Source organism: Amblyomma mixtum, chromosome 3 (assembly GCF_055824585.1).
Source record: "Amblyomma mixtum isolate Tamu chromosome 3, ASM5582458v1, whole genome shotgun sequence".
In the NCBI taxonomy this organism is placed as follows: domain Eukaryota; kingdom Metazoa; phylum Arthropoda; class Arachnida; order Ixodida; family Ixodidae; genus Amblyomma; species Amblyomma mixtum.
Window position 1 is genome coordinate 269595550 of NC_143014.1, and position 20565 is coordinate 269616114.

The 20565-nt window shown below is 46.8% G+C and overlaps 1 protein-coding gene across 1 annotated transcript in view; it reads right to left on the minus strand.

Moving 5' to 3' along the window:
• Window positions 1-20565, minus strand: part of LOC149354713 (uncharacterized) — a 49019-nt gene extending 28454 nt beyond the window's left edge. Inside the window, exons 1-3 of the mRNA XM_089576026.1 lie at window positions 20414-20565; window positions 14857-14915; window positions 11435-11516 (exon numbers count right to left, since the gene is read on the minus strand). Coding sequence (XP_089432152.1) covers window positions 11435-11516; window positions 14857-14915; window positions 20414-20565 — 293 coding nt within the window. The remainder of the gene's footprint in view (window positions 1-11434; window positions 11517-14856; window positions 14916-20413) is intronic.

The window sequence follows — 20565 nt, forward strand, 5'->3', positions numbered from 1 at the left end:
CGTGGCATCAACTTTTAGGGCAGTATCTTCAAGAATTGCTCTCCTTCCTCACTGTGGAAGACTCTTTTCTGGTAAATAAGCCAGAAGTGTGCGCATTTCTCTCGAACAGCTGTCCAGAAGGAGTGTCGTCTCCATTGTCATCAAGGACTTACAGTACACGACACCCCATATCACCTTTGAGACGGTAAGAGAAGGCATTGATTCTATGGGAGGAGTACGATTCCAGAACCAATGCAGAATTAACGCGGATAGATTCCTCGAGTTGCTAACGATCTATTGCCGTTCTACCTATGTAAAGTTTAATGGTCAGTACATACATTGCCAAGGATTATGCAGCGGTTGCTGCGTTGCACCAATTCTCATTGACCTTCTGCTAGACTGTCAAGATAGTCAACTAAAAGAAGCTTTGTGTGACAAAAATTTGATAACGACCTGATTTGTGGACGACTTCCTAGTAATCCACAAGCTTCATAACCAAGAGCAACACAACGACACTGTTGACATATTTAAGACCTTCTCCGAAGTCCTTGCCAACTTTGTTGAGTGGACCAAAGAAATGCCATTGGAGGTACAGCTTCAGCTTCTCGATATATGACTGTAAATGCATAGGTCGGCACACTCACTCATGAGTCCACTCATATCGCCTCACTCACACTCACACTCACGCCTGTGAGTGTGAGTGCGAGTGAGTGGTCGTGAGTGTGAGTCGACGTGAGTGTGAGTGCGAGTGAGTGGTTGTGAGTTTGAGTAGAGGTGAGTGCGAGTGCGAGTGAGTGGATGTCAGCATGGGTGGCCATGAGTGTGAGTGTAAGTGGAGATGAGTGTGAGTGCTAGTGAGTGGACGTGAGCGTGAGTAGAGGTGAGTGGACATGTTTGATGAGTAGATGTGAGTGGACATGAGTGGCAATGAGTGGTTGTGAGTGGACGTGAGTGGCAATGAGTGGTTGTGAGTGGACATGAGTGGTAATGAGTGGCAGTGAGTGGTTGAGAGTGGTTGTGAGTGGTTGTGAGTGGTTGAGAGTGGTTGTGAGTGGACGTGAGTGGCAATGAGTGGATGTGAGTGGTGGGCGGACGCGACAGCGAAGTCAGTCGCGTATGTTTCGCGAAGACGATACCCGCTTAGCTATCTTCATGTCACTGACAGCTGAGGAAAGCAAATATTTACTACTGAGGGCGCTCGAGGCAGCATAAGGCATCATGCTCGTGTCTTTGGACAACCGAAGCAAAGGATTCCGCCGGCACAGGGACGGTAATCTTTCGTTGCATTTGTAGTTCACCATTGGCACGGGCGCAGACCCTTCGCGGATGCAATGAGCCGCTACAAGTTTTGTGGGATCCTTTATCAAATTTCGCATTGACAGTCCTTAAAATCATGGACAGGTGTATCTTGCCACACTCCCCGCACGGCTCGATCTCATATACACAAGAGTTACGATGCTTACTGCTGAAACAACGACTGTCCGCTTCTTGGCAATAACTACCGTAAGATGGGATCTCGAGTGCTGCAGTGGACTCTTAGGTTTTTTCTGTGCCCAGGTGTGTGCATTGCAGAGCTCTGCTCTGGCCGTAATTTGTTGATTGGGCCGGACCGACGCGAAAACCTGACCTAGCTGGCGCCTAAGCTTTGTCACTGGGAGAGTGAAATCGAAATGTGCTCGTGAAATGCGATTTTGTTTATTTTTCGTGTTTTCAGTGAAGTAAGTGGATTAGCTTCTGTTTGCACGCATCGATTTCAGCAATCCTACCCACACTGATATCTGGACAGCATGAGGTATCCTTTGAACCGGATACTACGATTTCATCTGAGAACTTCTGGATAGCGCTTTTTTCCCAGTAAAGTCCTTTAGTTTCGGAAGGGCGCGCGCTACAAAATGGCTCACAAGTTACCTGCACGCGCATTCTTCCGCGAACGACGTTGAAGAATAATCAGGTGAAATGTAAGCGCCCCCTATCACCACGCGGATGCGCACGTGGTCTCCGCACGCACTCGCCTCAAATACATCGCGCTGGTTTGTAAAACTTCCTTCAGACAGGGATTATGTTCAATCCAGAAAACGTTCTGCACTGCAAACATGTCCACTGTCGGTCAGACATAATAGCTTAGGAGGTTTTGTAAATGGATTGCTAATGACAACTCCCCCTAGCATCGCTATTACGCGTGGAAGTCCACTACTTGCGGCCCATTCCAGCCATTTTCCTTTAAGTGAGGAAATCACTCGATCGTTTGAAAAACACGCTCCATTTTGCATGCCGCGAAAAGTATTCATAGTTGCCACTTGACTCCAATGTGTTCATGCAGAGTAACGGAACGTCATTGTGAAGCAAGACCAAATATTGGTAATTAGACACCATCCAAGACTATTGTCAAGACCAACTCATTATTTTACTTAGACACCGTCATAGGCGCTCGCACAAGGGAGGGAGGTGCGCCCCCCTCAATCGCCTAAGCCCCCTAATCGCCAAGTCTGCCTCATACATTTACTTTGTCGGACCTGTTCCGTCATTGTTTACAGTGCAGTGCTATGGCCAATCAGGTTTCTTACTGTCTGAAGACCCATAATGTTGCGTTCTAAGAACTGTTTACTGGCCGGGTAATTTTGAGGCAAGCTTTTCAGGTTCTTTTTTGCTGTGACAGTAACAAAAAACAAATCTGTCACATTTACTGGGGTCTAGAGAGAATGGAAATTACTCTGGTAGCGCGATGTTACATTGATACTTCAGCGACGCAGTGACATGCCTTCCTCTGCCGGTACTCACATGGTTAACACGGAAGCCGAAAGCCTCAGTGTGCTTGCGAACGTTTCAGCAAGAGGACGGTCTTAGTCAGGATGAAGACAAGACCTCTTGTGGAAACGCTGGCAAGCACCCTGAGCACTTCCCCTCCCTTCGTTCACATTTTGAGTGTGAAGGAACCAGCGGCTTATCCTCTCTGTACCATATATTCCTCTGCAGATGTTAGATTAAAATAAAAACTTCTGCTGAATAATACCTTCTATATTTTGAAACTACATCACATGGAAATAAATGCTCTATAATCATTCCTCACTTTTGCGCTCCGTTCTCGCCGTAAGGGCCCTAGGTGAGAGAAGATTGGGTGTTGGGGTGGGGGCACTGCGCTGAAACATGGCCCATTCTCATGGGCCATGTTTCCATAGGCGCACGCTTATGGACACCGTTCAAAAACTTGTCTAAGCATTTTAGCTGACGCTGAACAGGCACTCATCGTCTCAGCAGCAAACCCGGGAGCGCACGTGCGTACCATTCAGTGCATGGAAAATGCGTAATGAGTGGCCACTTCCATCGAGCAGTGAAACTGTGGAAATTGGACAAATAGCCCGACAAAGCCTGGGCGGCTCAGCACCCCATCTTTGCGACTCAGGGCAGTCGGCTGCGGCAGTAAATCTCCCCCCCCCCCCTCCGTTGTTAGCAAACAAGGAAAGAGTGATTGAACATGACTGAGAGTGAGCGGACATCAGTGTGAGTGGTTGTGGATGTGAGTGAGTGGTTGTGAGTGCGAGTGGTCATGAGTGTGAGTGAGTGGTTGTGAGTGTGAGTGGTCATGAGTGCGAGTGTGAGTGAGTGGTTGTGAGTGTGAGTGGACATGAGTGCGAGTGCGATTGATTGGTTGCGAGTGTGAGTGGACATGAGTGCGAGTGTGAGTGAGTGGCTCTGAGTGCGAGTAGTCATGAGTGTGAATGCGAGTGAGTGGTTGTAAGTGCGAGTGGTCATGAGTGGGAATGTGAGTGAGTGGTTGTGAGTGTGAGTGAACATGAGTGTGAGTGTGAATGAGCGGATGTGAGTGCGAGTGGCCGTGAGTGCGAGTGTGATTGAGCCACCTCTATTGGTGCCGAGGTATGTGTAAATGGCAGAGGCGCATATGTGCCGATGTTACGTCCCACGGTCGAAAAAAGGATGTTGCCACAGGCGCACTGAAAAATTTCCTAAACAGATCTTGTAATGACCATCAGCAGAAAAGCGTCGAGGCCCAAACGACACGGATACCAGAAGCTGGTTTCCCAGATGACCTCATCTGCAGCCTTGGCTTCAAGGTTATGAAAGAAGTTTGCCGATCTAGCCCAACGAGGCTTCAGAAAGAAGACTGGAAGTTAGCTGTCATGTCATATGTGCATGGTGCCAGCCACGCGCTAAAGAAAATGGTCGGGCGGCCTGGTGTGAACTTAGTATACAACGCGCCGAACCAAGATGCTTTAAAGACAGCCTGGTGCAAGAGAAAGCAAAGAGACGAATCCACAGCACGCGACAGTCCGTCTATCATGCGCAGCATCATATGTTGGGAAATAAGGTTAGCGCGTCAACATTTGTCAACTGGAACATGTTGGCAACACTGCGACAGGATATGCATCCCAGTCTTTCGCCGATGTAAAATTCTGAAGAAATGTAATCGACAGCTAATGCGTGAGATATATCGGACATACATCATACATAAGAATTGTTCCAACCTACGTAAGCACATCATAAATAAGGCTAATGAAAAAAGAAATTGATGATATGGATAAATAATCACGACAGATGCGAGAACATGACAGTTCCATGGATTTCCTTCTCTGTATTTTGGATGACGCTATCTTTATTTATTGTGAGCAAAGCAATTAATTCTTCCGTTGTTAGGGCTGTATCTGTGTCTTCTTGTCTGTGTCCTGTTACCCTGCGCGGTTTTGCCATGAATCATGGAGAAACTGACCCGGCTGCTTTCCATGAAGTAGTTTAGTGACCTCGTGCAAATTTTTCTTGGTGGATTTTTGAGTTTACTGGCTGTAGACATGGGAGATAAGTTAACTTGGCACCGTTGGCTGCCTGTACAGATGCTTCATACTTGGTATAATAATGAATGCATGCTTTGAGGTACGTTGCAGCCTGCAAATGCCATAGAAGGGGCTGTATCTCTGACTTTCACACAGGCACTATGTTTACTGCTGTCACAGTGATTGTTACACCTGGCTTGTTGTTGGTCTTATTTTAAAGTATTTTGATGCGCGCTATTTTCGCCTTTGTTGTCGTGGTGTTTTGTAGCATTTATAGTGAGTTTATTCCCCAGCAAAGCCAGTGGTTCGCACTAGCTTGTAACAGTTCGTGCAGCATTAACTCCATGGCCTGACCACCCTCATTCCATTTCTTAACAAGTAGCTTTTTAGCTAAAACATTGCTTATATAATGCCGTTTAGAGCTGTTTTCTCTAAAACCACAACGGCCTCTTTGAAATGGTTCATGGAGTAACAGCTGGTGCTTGCTCACCACATGGGCAGGTTTTATTCTTTCTGTTAGCGTTAGCATTACTAATAAAACACATCGTTAATGAGCAGTATGTTGGATTGTTATAAGGATCATTGTGCAGTATAAACTGATGGGAAATGTTTTTCTGTTTTTTGTGTGAAATGCAGACTCGCACCATGTATGCCTTTCTCCGAAGAAAATCCTGAGGTGGTTGAAAACCTGTTCGTCGTGGGAGGATGACTACTCAGCAGGCTCACCAATGCGGTTCACTCCACAACTGCCATAATGTAAGGAATATGGATGTTTAGCATAAGCTACCTTAAGATTGCACAGAAGCTATTATGCATCTGGACACTTATTCCAGGGAGTTAGTATTACAGTCCAAGATTTCCTAAAACTGGTTTATAATGCTGCATAAGCATGAATTTTTTATTCTGTTTGCTCTGAAAAAATTAGCAGGTAGAGTAAATGCAATGGGATCTTTTCATGCAGCACCATAACACCAATAAAAGCAGGTGTGGTGCAGTTCTTTCCTTGAAATTTTTAGTGTTATTTGGATGGCAGTAGGGAATTCATTGGAGAAGCTCCGTGTGCTTTGTTTATGGATGTGTTTTGTTCTAATAATAAAACTTTCCCACATTTCTGCAGTTTTGTGATTTGTCTGTCAATAAATGTTTTTCGTAGGTGCACACAGCCTGTCTGCTGTTATGAAGGGCTCTAGTAATACCAGCATACTACCCTATGTAGGCAATATAAATTTAACGACCGCCTGAGAAAAGTAATAAAAGTGGAAAGAAATTACGAACCCACTGCAAGCATTTTTCCCGAAGGGTAAAAGGGTGTAAGAAGCGCTAAAATGCCTGTGGCTCGGCGGTAATAGCCTGTGTTTCCCTTCACACCTTTGGGTCACGTTTATTCATTTTCGGGCTGGTTCTTTCTCGAAACATCCCGCGTGAAAGATGTATGAAACACAAGACTCCTTCTGGGCCGGGTGCAAGGTTGCGAGTTATAGACACCTAGAAACGCCTTTAAAGGTGTTTTTCTTTTTTTACAGTGTAAAAATTCCACTTGCAACACACGGTATCTTGTGGTGCATAACTACTTACCACTGCGTGTCTACACTCTAAACAGGAGTGCACCTACATGGGGGTAAAAAGGGAGTACGTTGCCATCTAGCGCACTCGCCCTTATAGAAGACAGTGCGCTTGAGGAGAGCTTACTCCCCTTTTACTCCTTTCTGCTCAGTCTGGCGCCCCCTAAGAGTTGAACAACGACGACCACGGATTTCAGCATTTTCATTGCTTGAAAGTTTATCGCTCGAAAAAAGTTCGAATTTGTTCATTTGTTCACGCTTCAATTCGCAACGAGCTGTTTCCGAAAGAGATAATGGAAATGACTGAAAACAGTATTTTCAAGCCGGCCTTGGTACAAGACAAGAATTCTGCAATTATCTCAGTGTCCACAGCGCTTTTGCAACACTCCAAAGAGCCAGGGTTTCGAAGGGGTGCCAAAGACGCTGCCCGACGTTGTCACAGAACTCCACCGCAGTAAAGAACCAGCTGCAATGGGGCCCAGAAACGCTTTTCATAAGCACAGTCTTTACTTTGTCTCCCAGACTCTCACTCTCTGCCGTCAATATCAGTGCGCTGGAAATCGCGAGGGCGTACTCAGCACAGCAGACAAACCACGTCCAACGCCGAAGATATTGGGCCAATCAGGCTTGATCTCGGTGCGTCTCATTGGCCTTCATCCGAAAACTAGACGCGTGACCGTTCCCTGGGCCCATCTCCCAAGTTAGGTCCGTCCGCAACCTGGATATTACAGGTTGCGGAGGGACCAGACAGACAGACAGTAGCTATTCGGCAGGGTGGAGGCCTTACTGCAAGCGCAGTAAAATCAGCGAAAAGTTCTCCAGAGAAGCAACCAAGGTAGGCCTCCTACGTCACGTTACCTTGTGACGCCATCACAACCTGCTCATCGGATAGTGAGAAAAATGCCCGCCATGGCAGGTGGTAGAAAAATTAATGATTGGCCGCGAGCGGTTGCTGGAGAAGAGTAACTTGTGTCTTATAAGCCCCGCCGGTGGCAACAACAGCCATCAAAGGGCAGTGGCACATGCATAGCTTAACCGCTGCACCACTGCACCAGGAGTGGTATGAGGACTTCCAGGGATCTATGAATGTAGAGAATGACCAATCCTGCCTATGTGGGCATTAACCCAATAACGCTATCAGCTCACACTCTTAAGGCGCAAGTTGTGCCCGACCCAATTTTAATGTCATAGCATTAGAAGGGCAATGAAGGCGCAACCTGCAAGGTGGTGTTTATGGTGTTTGTGCCTCTCCGCCTGGAACCTGTCAAACGTCCTCGTGCCATCTTGCCCTTCCTCTCTCCAGCTGTTGGGATGAAGAGGGAGAGGCACCGCACGAAGAACGACTCAACAAAAACTGAGAATGACTAAGAATAAAATGACTCACACAATAGGAGGCCTTCGTTCAAAACACACAGCCTCCCGAACAACTATTTGCGCAAAAATTCTCGCGTGAGCTACTCTTAGCACTGCTCGGGAAGAGGAACCTGTGTCTCACTGGCCCTACGGGTGAGTTTGAAATACAGCCACCCGATAGTGCTGTGGCGCATTGCTTAACCGCGGCGCCACTGTGCTGGTACCTGTAGGGGAACTCGCCAAGATCTATGAATGTGACAAATTTTGTTTAGCTGCGTAGTTGAAATTCGATGCGAATCAGAATTGTAATATATTGGGAGTGAAAGACTCACTGTCTTTCACTCAGCATTGCAAAGGAATCAGAACTGGAATTTACTGCCGCGTGAAAGAAACATGATATCGAATGTTCTCTGCATCAATCAAATTGATCACCAATAATTTTTTTTTATTTGTTTTGAATGACGCACAGACGTCATGGCGCACAAAAGAGGCGAAAAAGGGTGTTTAGGGAACTTGGGCGTTTCGGCTAAGGTTGCTGAAGAAAAAAATTGTCGGCACGCTAACCGTCGTAAGAAGAGTGTGCGCACATTGCCATCGCGCTAGTTGCTTTTCTTTTTGTGCCGTATATAGCAGGAAGAAGAGTTATCTAGGCTAGTCTAAATTTCAATTAGAGCACACGTGGCAGGCATCTCCGCAATAGTCTGGCAAAACTGAGTACGAGACAGAGACTTGGGATGCGGTATCATGCTTCCTGGCACCATGTTTCAAGCATTCGTACTAACTACAGCTGCAACTTAACAAGAAGTACACCACTGAAGGGGCTGAAGAGTACAGCGTCGACGCAGTTCCTGATTTAACGAGTTCGCAATGCTGCCACTCGGCTCCGAAAAAGGTGCTGCATGTCATTTGGTGTTTTTTGCTTTGTCGATGACCCAAACAATGCCATCCCGTAAGGAAGTCCGCTTTGTGCAGACCTGTGCAGAGCAGCGACGCCAACGTAACGCATCCAGATCAGATGGCCCTGGCCCAGCAGTCCTAGGTATGTTTAATTCAACTGGCGAGATTTCAGATTCTTTATTGAGATTAATATGCAGGCATGTACTCAGGAGTGATTCTCGACCTATACGCCGCTAGACAACACATTCAAATATTAGATTATTTCGACGTCTTGCAGCAAAATGCTAATGATGTACATTTCTCTGCGGTACACTTACTTTCGGAAGCGTCTCCGCGTTTTGAAGAGCGCGTGCGAAATAGGCAGCATTGGTGGCAGTAACGCCTGTGCAGGGCTCCCGCGCTAGGCAGTGCTGCCGTTGACATAGGGCGCCAAAGTTGGCATGCCTGCCGCCGCTGTCTCGCGCGTGGGCGTGGACAATTTTGCTCTCCTCAACACTAACAATAAAAGTGTTCACCACCAAGGTTTTTCTTTTTTCTGACAAACATATTTAGCAATCTTCACCACTTCGATGAGCAAGTGCAAATTTATACGCTTGTTTTTGATCCTGTGCGGTAGATATTTTTCAAACGACTTTTCTTCGTTCTCTTGCGAGCTGCTTGCCGGTCTGGCAACCTCTGATCGCTGACGTCACAAGGGCATATCCACCCAGAGTCGTCTGCTGCGCGCTGTTCGCTGCGTTGAGGTGCTTGATCGCACACCGTGGAGGACGGTTGCTCGAAAACTTTTTTTTTCTTTCAGCTTAGCGAAATAAAGCGAATTTTTTGTGTTTCCTTTTCGGAAGCCTTCAGCTTAGTACGCGAGCTTAGTGATCCTTGGGTAAGCGGACTTGCTCGTGGCGCCTGTTTTCTAATTATTGAGGGAACAGAAATCCCTGCAGCCCTGCTTTATTTCAGAAGAATGGCCTGAGCGACGAGTTGGTGCATGATTAAATAAACGGCGGCGCAGCAAGGACCCTAACAAGAAAGGGGACTCCACATGCGCACACTAGTGTGCGCATAATAGTGCGCGCTAGTAGTCTGTGCGCTAGTGCTGGTAGTAGTGTGCGCTAGTGCTAGTAGTGTGCGCATGTGGTGTCCCCTTTCTTGTTAGTGTCCTTGTTGCGCCGCCGTTAATTTTATCCTGTTTTATTATTTATACTTAGAAGTAGTGAAGTGCTCCCGTATGTGAAAAACGGCACGTGCCATGCATGCCTTCGCCGATGCGCGCCGTAAACAGCGTGACGATCTGTCGCTGGCTGTTCTTGCCCGCTATTCGTCGGCTCGATAAATAAACTCAAATTATCACAAGGTGGCACTAGAGTAATCTTGCGGCACGAAAGGAGCAGAGAAAAGTGCCAAATGCGACTGCCTCCCCGCTGCATGTGTGCGTGTAAGTCGAAAATACATTTCTTTCGGCTCGTAGAGCCCTTTTGCAGAGCCAAGCCGCTAGCAGAAGCCAGCACGACTCGAATGTTTTACTGCTCTCACCGACGAATAGTCGCCCCCACCTAAATGAGTGCTTCAAGATAATAATGCATCATTTAGGATTTACTCCGCATGCGCGAAGCCCGCCAGGAATGCGACGATTACGAATACTGCAGCCCTGTTCTGAGGTTGTTTACAGCAGCTAGTACTGATAGTTTGCTTGGCATGATGCAAGGTAGGCTCTCCATATCTTAAAAATTATCTACTCTTGCTTATAAAATGTAGTTTGACTCGTTTACACACTACCATAACACTGCAATAAGAGCCGATGCTGCTTGGGAAACACTTCGCGTACGTACGGCGCTTCTTGCTAATTGTATCTGCTTCCTCCGATGTCACAAATACTTCATTTTAAACCGGTTTACCTGGAAATATGTTTGGGCACCACTTGCAGTAATGAAAACAGACAAATTTGTTGTCCACAGACCACGCCGTCGACTGCTGCCGACTGCCGACCTTCGACATACATGCTCTCCAGACCGGGTCACATCGGTACTTTTCCCTTATTGTACGCGTGTCGTGCGATGTAGGCAGCCGTCGCTTTGAAGTCACTGTAGCCAAAACTACGCTCGACGACTATATGCATGCGCTATGAGCTGGGAATTCACTCTCCGCAATCGTCGAAATCGCACACACGAATCCTGCGGACTCGCTAGGCCTCGTCACAAAAGGGGCAAGGGGCCGGCGGTCTGCCATCCACCGGAATTTAAGAATCTGGCAAAAGTTCACCGAAGCTTACTCCTTACACTACTACGATACGCGGTCTTTGGTCGTGCTGACGTCGTTGTCGGTTCCAGCGGGACAGACCGGTGCGTCAGCGACGGCGTCTGCATACCAACCGGCCCACCGACCGTCGATCGGCGTCGCATCGGCCTAGTGTGAAAACTGAAAACTACGTTACCCTACCTGAAAACTACGTTACTGTATCGCTTTCGCGGCACTAGTCACTCATATATGAGGGACGGCTGGTACTGTGATCACCCGCGAAAGTACAGGGGATCAGAGACCTCCCTGACCGCACTGCATCAACGATAGCAGACGACGTTGCTAAATGTATTCCCTAGTGACGTCACAAGAGCATTCAATATGGCAGTCGTTGCTGGTGGCAGGAGTTTCCTGGTCACAATTTTGATCGCATTTTTTCGAATATACAGTGCACCCTCGGCACCCAAATTTTGGAAATTGAATCAGAGGCTCTTGTATTAACTGCTGATGTACAAAACTCCAATAAGAACGACCCTGTCGTGGCCCCTTTAAGTGCGTCTCTGCAGTCATCTGTGAAGCCCCTGTATGTGTGAGTAGGAATCTATTTTGGCTACAATGAGGCGTGCTTACCTTTTATCTGACTCTTCTCTGCATGTCGCAGCAAAGAACTTCGCGATGGTCAATTTCGAGAAGAAAGTGTTCAGGTCCAGGCCTGAAAGCGATATTAAACAGAAGAACAGTGATATTACTTCTGAACATGGCACTGGAAATAGTAATTGCTTTCAGTGCAAGAAATTGTTGCGGTAGCTACTCCCCACCCAGCTGCTTGTAATCATAGACGATGCGTGTACAGCATAGGTTACGCGGCAAGACAATGTTAGCAGGTGCTGCGGGCCAGTCAAGCTGTCAATGGGCAGCTTTTTCTTGCAGCTCCCCTCCATCTGGAACTTTCTAGGTGGCAAAATAAGCTTATTTGATTTGATTAATGTTTAAGCAACTTACGAAAGTGGCGTTGCAATGCCTTCTTGTCAAACACATTAAAAAATAAGGCTTGTCAGTGGTTTGCTTTGGAGAATTATATTCAAACGGAATATCATTCATGTCACGTGGTGTTTCTCCTCAACTGAAGAGGACCCTCAGCACAAACTGAAGTTGGCTGCGTCAATAGATCAGCGCATTCTAATGAAGCTTAAGCTAGTTTCACTGAAGACGTACTTCTTATTAACTCTAAGCGGCAAAGATAAATTAAATAGGTGTGGTTTGCATGGTCCTATTTCCATGTAAACTGCGGTGGATATGAACAGTTTTTTGGTCGCAGATCTCAGGGGCAAAGCTACGCCGCCATTCGTCCAAACATGCATCACGGAGTTTTGTTCGGTGGAGACGCCACGAGTTTTATTGGAATAGCGAAAAAAAATCTTTAAATACACCTTTCTTAGCAATAAATGCGTCCACTGCGGCCGAAAAAACATCCACATCACAAAAAGAAGCTATAGAATGGATGTTTACAGAGAACAGAATTTTTTGTAGCAGTCTTTACTCTCCTGTCAAACCTTCACCATTGCTTCATATTGTAGTCAATTGATGCCACTTTCCTCTGATGCGTATATCACACCCTTGCGATACAGACACTCACCGCTGTATATCCGCTTAAAGCTTTTGGGCAGAATGAATGCAACCAGCTGCTGCACTGTCTGACTCAGTGCTCCTGGAAGCAATAGGACTAACGACGACCAGATGCAGCTAGACGCGTCCGAAGCTCTTTGTTGGAATTTGGAGATACTTTCGTAAGAGAGGCGCTACCATAAGGTACATTCGCACTGATCTTACATTGATAATTAATCAACCATCTAGGCTTCTGGAAGAGCGTGCTTGGAGCACAAACGTAGTAGCAACCGTGTTCTAGAAAAAAAAAACCAAGTGGGTTTTTCGAGGAGAGGATGCCGTATGCTGTCGAGGGCCTCAACTTGCAGACGTTGCACGCAGGCAACGCCTGCGTGTATTGAGGTGCACGGTGCATAGTACGCTACACCAAAGCTCTCGGCGGCTGCTAACATAGAAGATGAAATATGCAGAATAGGCGGGATAAGTTATTTTCACGTTCAAGGAGGCACATAAACCTCCGCATGTGAAGACAATAGTGGACAGTCTGTGAAATGGTACGGAAAGCTTTTACGCTTTAAATGCTCTCGAAATGATAGCTGACCACGACGCCAAAACAAAACGTAGGTATTTACAAATTCTTCCTTAAAATTCATTAGCAATCTTGATGTCAGATAATATGGTGGAAATACTATTCACAACACTAATTTTCCTCTTCACATGTTCATCCACGAATTGCTTACTTTCATACTCAAGGGCAAGGGCGACGACGAGAGCGTCCTATCCCATTTGAGAGTCCTACTAAATGTGCTCTGTTGAGTCGGTAGAGATCGAAGTCAAGACCTCCTGTAAGGAGCAGGGAATACTGCTCTACGAGAGCTGAGTTCGGGTTTCATTGCCTCAACCACAATTGAGAGTTCCCATGTGACTGGGCTAAGTTGCAGCCTCTTTGCCAACCATTCCAATGAATCATCGCTAATTATACCAGTAATCTGCCGTATTTAGGTTCAAAGTATTGAACTGATCAGTTATTAAGTTGCTTTAACAAATAGAGCAAGCTAAGCAGTAAATTTAAACACACGTATCTAATAACCTAATTGATTGATCTTACTGATATATCTGTTACAGAATAATAGCTAATTACTATTCGAAATGTGATTAGCAAAACAGTGACGTAAGCTCCTGGTGGCTCCAGTAAATCGTCCCATGGATTGGCGTCATGGAAATGTTTTCTAATGGCGCAATCCAACACGGTTCTCGCAGCAGTGCTGTCTCATTGAAATGCAGATGTAGCCACGCGTCGGTGCCCACGTTTCTCCCTCGTTGCGCTCCTGCTTGTCCCGAGAGAGACGCGGCGAGCGCAGCTGCGAGGCCGTCCCCGTGCGAAAGACAATCCTGCGTCACATCTCTGCCGGGAGAGTGCAGAGCGCCTGAAAGCTATGGGGCCAGGAGGCAATGCAAACCGAACCCAGGAGAAAAGCTACGACGACGCTGTGGAAGACGACATTCTGCCAGTAACGTTTAAGGCGTCCCTCCACGGTCCAACGCTCTTCTGATGAAATATACGCTCTAAGCCACCGTTTCGAGGGTAGTGCAGGAGTAATCATCACCTACTGTGTTTTCGTTTTTCCTTTCCTTTAGCTTATTAATCTTTGATACTTATTTTCTTCAGCTCAAACAAGGTTGCAAAGCGTGCACAAGTATAGCGCATGCGAATAAAGTTGCAGACAAGTAGGCGCCGTCAGAATAACACAAGAGACGCTGCGTGGTCCGAACTTTTCTCACAAGAATTCCGGAAGTCACGAAGTTGGATGTGCTTTTCACAGCTGCACCCAGCGACAGTTGCTAGCCTGAACTTCCCAACCTTCGCTAGCCAAAGCGCGAGCCGTCACCTCGACGTAACCGCCCCGTTCTATTGGCGGTCGGTCTGTAGAAGGGCAAACAACTCCGAGCGCAAACCTGAAGTTATCACGAGTTGGCCCCATTTGTCCCGAGAGATGACACAGTTGGAAACAAATGGCATTAAAAGAACACAAATTCAAATAAAGCAGCAGACATGACTGGCTTCGGGACAGGAAAACCTACAGTTTACAATTTCCTACGAAACTTGCGATATCAGTGCCGAACGCAAAGACAAAGCGCAAGAGTGCTAACTAAAACGGAAAAAAATACAAGCACGGTTATGTCTTTCGGAGCACACTAGTAACACGTAGGTTCGAAGTCACTATGAGCAGCGCGGTCATTTGACTACATCCTTCATAATTTTCTGTCCCTGCTTCAAATGGCCGCCATCGATGTCACGAATGCGCGATTTCCGAGCTGTACTATTTTCCATGTTTCTTCCGAAAATCATGCGTAACGTTGCCGCGAACAATACCGTTATTATTAACAAGGTACCGTGCAATTCGGTGGCACGACAAATACGAATGGCGAAGCCCCACGGCACTCACGCGGTGGCGGCTGACTTCCCTGCTGCTTCTCCTCCTTCTTTCCATCTGACCCGGTTGGCCTGCAAGAAACCGCTAGAATAAGGTGACTGTTACTCCGAAAGCACTTGAATTTTTTCACCTCATTCGGATTCTAGAGCGTGTTGGATTATACAGGGTGTTTCACCTAAGACTTTCTGCAATTTTTAAAAATAAGCTATTTGAATTAGATGCGCGCTTTTTCTGGCATAGCATTGTCAGTGGTGTAGTACATCATAATTCAACTAAGACGTGCTAACTAGCAGGCTTGTTAACCAATATTTAATAGTTAACTTTTAAACTATTATCGTTCGGCTCGTTAATTATTGAGAAGCATGTAGCAAACCGTAAGTAATGTCCATATCCGTTTTTAGAATTTCGAGAGCACGATTATCCTCGGCGCTGTGGCCCAACAAATTTTGGCTATTTCGACGAGTTAGATTCACTGGAGAGGTTGCTTTGCCTGCAAGCTTCTCAAACCGCATGTATTTTGGCGCGATGTAGGCGAAATTTGTCGGGCCACAGCGCCGAGGATAACCGCGTTTTCGAAATTCTAAAAACTGATATGAGTATTACATACAGTGGGCTACATGCCTCTCAATAATTAGGGAGCCCAACGATAATAGTTTAAAAGTTAACTATTAAATATTGGTTAACAAGCCTGCTAGTTAGCACGTCTTAGCTGCATTATGATGTACTACACCACTGACAATGCTATGCCAGAAAAAGCGGGCATCTAATTCAAATAGCTTATTTTTAAAAATTGCAGAAAGTCTTAGGTGAAACACCCGGTATATTTTTTTTTGTTATGAAAAAACAGTGTAGGGACAAGGATTACACAATACAGAAAGTGTGCTGGCTTCATCAAACAAACGATCACACATTCATGACAAGTAGGACATATATCACAAAGGATGCTCTAAACTCATCATTTCAAAGGTAAAGACGGAATACCAGCTTTATCTTTATTATCTCCTTATTCGAAACTTTTCTTAGCGTCACGACGGACGCAGCTTCTGAACTCTCGTAACAAGTTTTTCTGCAACAGTAGCCAACAATTATAACGGGTAATCAAGCACATAAAGGGGCTCTGAAACCTATTGTGAAGGTTTCATGGCTGCACGACATTTCTGTAGAATTGCAAAACCGAAACTTGGCGGCGCCCTATTTAACAGTCTCAGAATAAGCTGATGAAAATTGCGACCAGTCTCTGTGCTGTTTCACTAGTAACGCACAGTGTATATGACCTGCTGGAAAAACGCGGAGCAAGATCTAATACTTCTGCCAAGAAAAGTAGCCAAGGCGCTCAGAAAGACTCCCTTTGACATGCTTGCTCTAAAGGGCCGTATTCCGGTCCTTTAGAAATACTGGCTGGCCCTGCTGCAGAAATGCAGAAGTGCGGTATTGTTGTGTTGCTCAAGTGTATTATATTCACTCCTTATCAAAAACACTCAGTCAGCTCGCGTGTGTCCGGAGTGGCTACACGTGCGCCCAGCGGCGCTGCTACCACTGGCGCACGCGCGCTGTGAGTGTACGTTGAGCGAGGACGAGACTTGCCTCTTAGCAAGCTTCACGTGCTTTAGGAGGCGCCATTAAGAAATTGGTACGGCTCGCGCAGCCGCAAAAGCCTAACGGTGTGCTGTGCTATCTCAGGCTTCATTTAAACGTCCGTGAAATTTACTCTTTTTTCCTAACACTGAGAAGCATCAGGTTCCACATTGGTGCAACTGAGACGAGAATCTGCTGCTTTGCTAAAGGCGAAAAAGCACTGAGTTCGGGTTATGTTGTGTGCTGCGGCGTTAAAATACACGGTATCATCTGTCACGGTGCAAGCCCTCTCTGCACACATGCATCGCAGGTGAGATGGAAACCACACGACGCGGGTGTGGCTCGTATTGTGGGCAGAACATTCGGCTCTGATTGTTTGCGGCAGCTAGTGCGACATATTCCAAGGCGTCTCTATCGCGAAATAGAAAGGGTGCGGGAAAACGCGCGACACCTGCGCGAGACAAAAGCAGAGATCGAAATCACTGCAGCTGGGCGAAGCGCCGCTACGTGCAAGCGTCAACAAACGTCGTGCGGGAACTTTCCGAACAGCACCAGGTACAGAAACACTTTGTAAAAGTGGCTTCAACGGTTATAGTAAGGCTCTAGAAAAGCGAGCACGCTCAGAACTGTTTTCGTTTCGCGATCCAGATTAAAACAGCAGCACACAATTTTTCACCTCCGAAAAGCAAACAGGGAAGCTCAAAACAATTTTGACGCTTCTGCAATCCTCAGGTACTTGGAGAGTACAGCTTCAGGATGTGTCGCAAAGCGCACATAGTACCTGTATAAGCTGATATCGCCGCCTCTGGCCTCATTTTAGAGTTACGCCGTCGCATCTGGCTGCCTACACGGGAACAACGCAAAGAATAGTGATCTCCGCACAACAACAAAACACAAATACAAACTAGCAAAGACTGTTTGCAATGCACATTTCAGCCCCCAAGATTTTTTTCAGGGCAGCACCGGCATCCTTTGCGAACGAGCACACATAGAAATATCATTTAGCAGAGAGCACTTGAAGAGGCCAGCAGATGCGGGCCACAAACCACAACTTTGGTGCTATAAATGATAGCACCGCTGCGCAGCCCTGCCTCCGCAAAGTTTTGTTCACACTTTGTATTTAGAGCCGATCCGGCAACAACTGAGTGCGAGCGTTGCGAGTAATTAATTTCGCAGGAAAACAAAAAACACCTGGAGGGTCAAGTGGTCGTCCCTGCAAAAGTGTTCCCTGAAGGCTTGAGCACGACTTACGTCAGCCAAAATCAGTGCTTATCGGTGGCGCTTTAGAAGAAACCGCCGGGCTGAAATGCGCGCTGCAAACCTATATGGTCTTGCTCACATACTTTCTATATCAAGACTCGATTATCCACTACTTCTTTTGGTTAGTATCTAGATCGAATCTATGCATGCTTGAATTGCCTTTGGCCAGACAGTTTGAGCACTACGGTGGAAAAAATGTTTTCTCTCCGCGCCGTCCGTGCGCGTGCGCGTGTGTGTGCGTGCGTGTGCGTGCGTGTGCGTGTGCGTGCGTGTGCGCGTGTGTGCGTGTGTGCGTGTGTGCACGTTTGCGCGTGTGCGCGTGTGTGCGCGCGTGTGCGCGCGTGTGCGTGTGCGCGTGCGCGTGTGTGTGTGTGTGGGGGGGGTGGAATATATATATATATATATATATATATATATATATATATTAAGCAAACAAGGGAAGGGGGACGAGGGGCTCGTTATAAATATGAGAGAAGCCAACAGCCACAGAAACCAAGGAGCACAGGGGATTTTTTTAATTCATTTATTTTATTTTTTTGTGTGTGGTGTTGATCAAGTAAGAATATTACTGAATATGTTGTCGCTTAAAGATAATTGATTAGAAAAGCAGAAGAAAAAACAACCACATGCCGCCGGTGGGGTCCGAACCCACGACCTCCGAATTACGCGTCCGGTGCTCTACCTCTGAGCTACGGCGACGGCTGTCAAACCTTCTGCTTTCGGGGGTATTTATGTTTACAAGTAACCTAACCTTGAGAGTGTTCATCAGCGCCACCCACGTTCGTAAGCGGCGGACGTGGAACGTCCTGAGTTACCGCTGGTGTGACGTAGAACGCCATCGAACGGCGAGGGTGGAAGCTGTGTGGAACCCTCTTATGCTTCCTATGGCTTCAAGGTTGCCAGAACCGAGGCCCTCGCTAAGCAATTAAACAAACAAGGGAAGGGGAATGAGGGGCTCGTTATAAATATGAGAGAAGCCAACAGCCACAGAAACCAAGGAGCACAGGGGATTTTTTTTTAAATTCATTTTTTTTGTGGTGTTGATCAAGTAAGAATATTACTGAATATGTTGTCGCTTAAAGATAATTGATTAGAAAAGCAGAAGAAAAAACAACCACATGCCGCCGGTGGGATCCGAACCCACGACCTCCGAATTACGCGTCCGGTGCTCTACCTCTGATCTTGGCTTCTCTCATATTTATAACGAGCCCCTCATTCCCCTTCCCTTGTTTGCTTAATTGCTTAGCGAGGGCCTCCGTTCTGGCAACCTTGAAGCCATAGGAAGCATAAGAGGGTTCCTACACAGCTTCCACCCTCGCCGTTCGATGGCGTTCTACGTCACACCAGCGGTAACTCAGGACGTTCCACGTCCGCCGCTTACGAACGTGGGTGGCGCTAATGAACACTCTAGAGGTTAGGTTACTTGTAAACATAAATACCCCCGAAAGCAGAAGGTTTGACAGCCGTCGCCGTAGCTCAGAGGTAGAGCACCGGACGCGTAATTCGGAGGTCGTGTGTTCGGATCCCACCGGTGGCACGTGGTTGTTTTTTCTTCTGCTTTTCTAATCAATTATCTTTAAGCGACAACATATTCAGTAATATTCTTACTTGATCAACACCACACAAAAAAAATAAAAATAAATGAATTTAAAAAAAAAATCCTCTGTGCTCCTTGGTTTCTGTGGCTGTTGGCTTCTCTCATATATATATATATATATATATATATATATATATATATATCCGCCTGCGGTCCTAGCAACGTACAAAAATACGCCGAACGCGTGTGTCACTGCACTAACAAAGAGGAGATGCTGCAGCGACAAATACCGGACTCCGCATAATCTCTCGATCGGTGCAGGAGGCGGTCGCGTTGAGGCGACACCACGCGTGTAACTTGCGACTAGTGCGGCATTCGGCTGCCAACCCCGACGTTCTCGGCGGGGAAGGCGCTGCTCCAGCTTACAATGCTGTGGTGCCGGCATGTGGTGTGCCGCTTAGCGTCAAGCTGCCGTTGCTGCCGTGGTGGTATGTCGAGAGGCCCCGCTTCGCTGCAGCCTCACATTTGTTGCTTGGAAAATCTATTAGTATGCAAGCTCTCCTCTGTTGTGTTTTGGTATTAAAATGCGGCCAGCGGCATGCAGGTAACAACTAAGGCCACTCTATTATTATTATCAACATAATCAATTTTCTCCAAACATGCCCGCTTGTAACATGTGCTTGCGTCTGTTTGCACACTTCTGACATCCGTCTATTCGTGTCATAGCTGTTCAGCACTTTTTGCGTGTGCACATCGCACATATTATCGGCTTTATCTGAATCTAAGTGTCCGATGTTACATTATTTATTATGCACCGTTCGGTATTTTTCACAATCAATGCTGTTTTTCTCTTTGCAAAGCTTTGCCAACCTTTGCTCCTTGCATATGTGGTTCGCTGTGGCGCCTGAGGTAATGCAAATCAAATACCCTTTTGAAAGCCGATTCCTTGCAATCAATGTAATGGAACTCTCGCTCATAATGCGCTCGTCTACTTCATTGGACAAACAGCTTCGGCGTCATTATTGGTAAGGGGCAGTGTGGCGGCCAACACGAACTAGTCGCTGCCGTCAGCGGAAGCGGAGAGGCAAGCCACACGACGTAGCTCTTCAGGTCGCGGGGCAGCTTCAGGAAAAGTGGGGCCACGGCCTTTCGTCTCATTTTTTTCCTCCTCAATGTCTATAATGAATTGCTGCTTACCCAGCATCCTTCTGTTCGCCGGCCTTGGCGGATGCCTCCGCTTGAGTGGAGTCATCTGTTTCAGGGCCAACCACCTGGCTCGCGGCTTGTTGTTGTCGCTCCTGCGCGCAGATGACAGAAAATGCGTTCTTCGCCACCAGCCTATGCCGCAT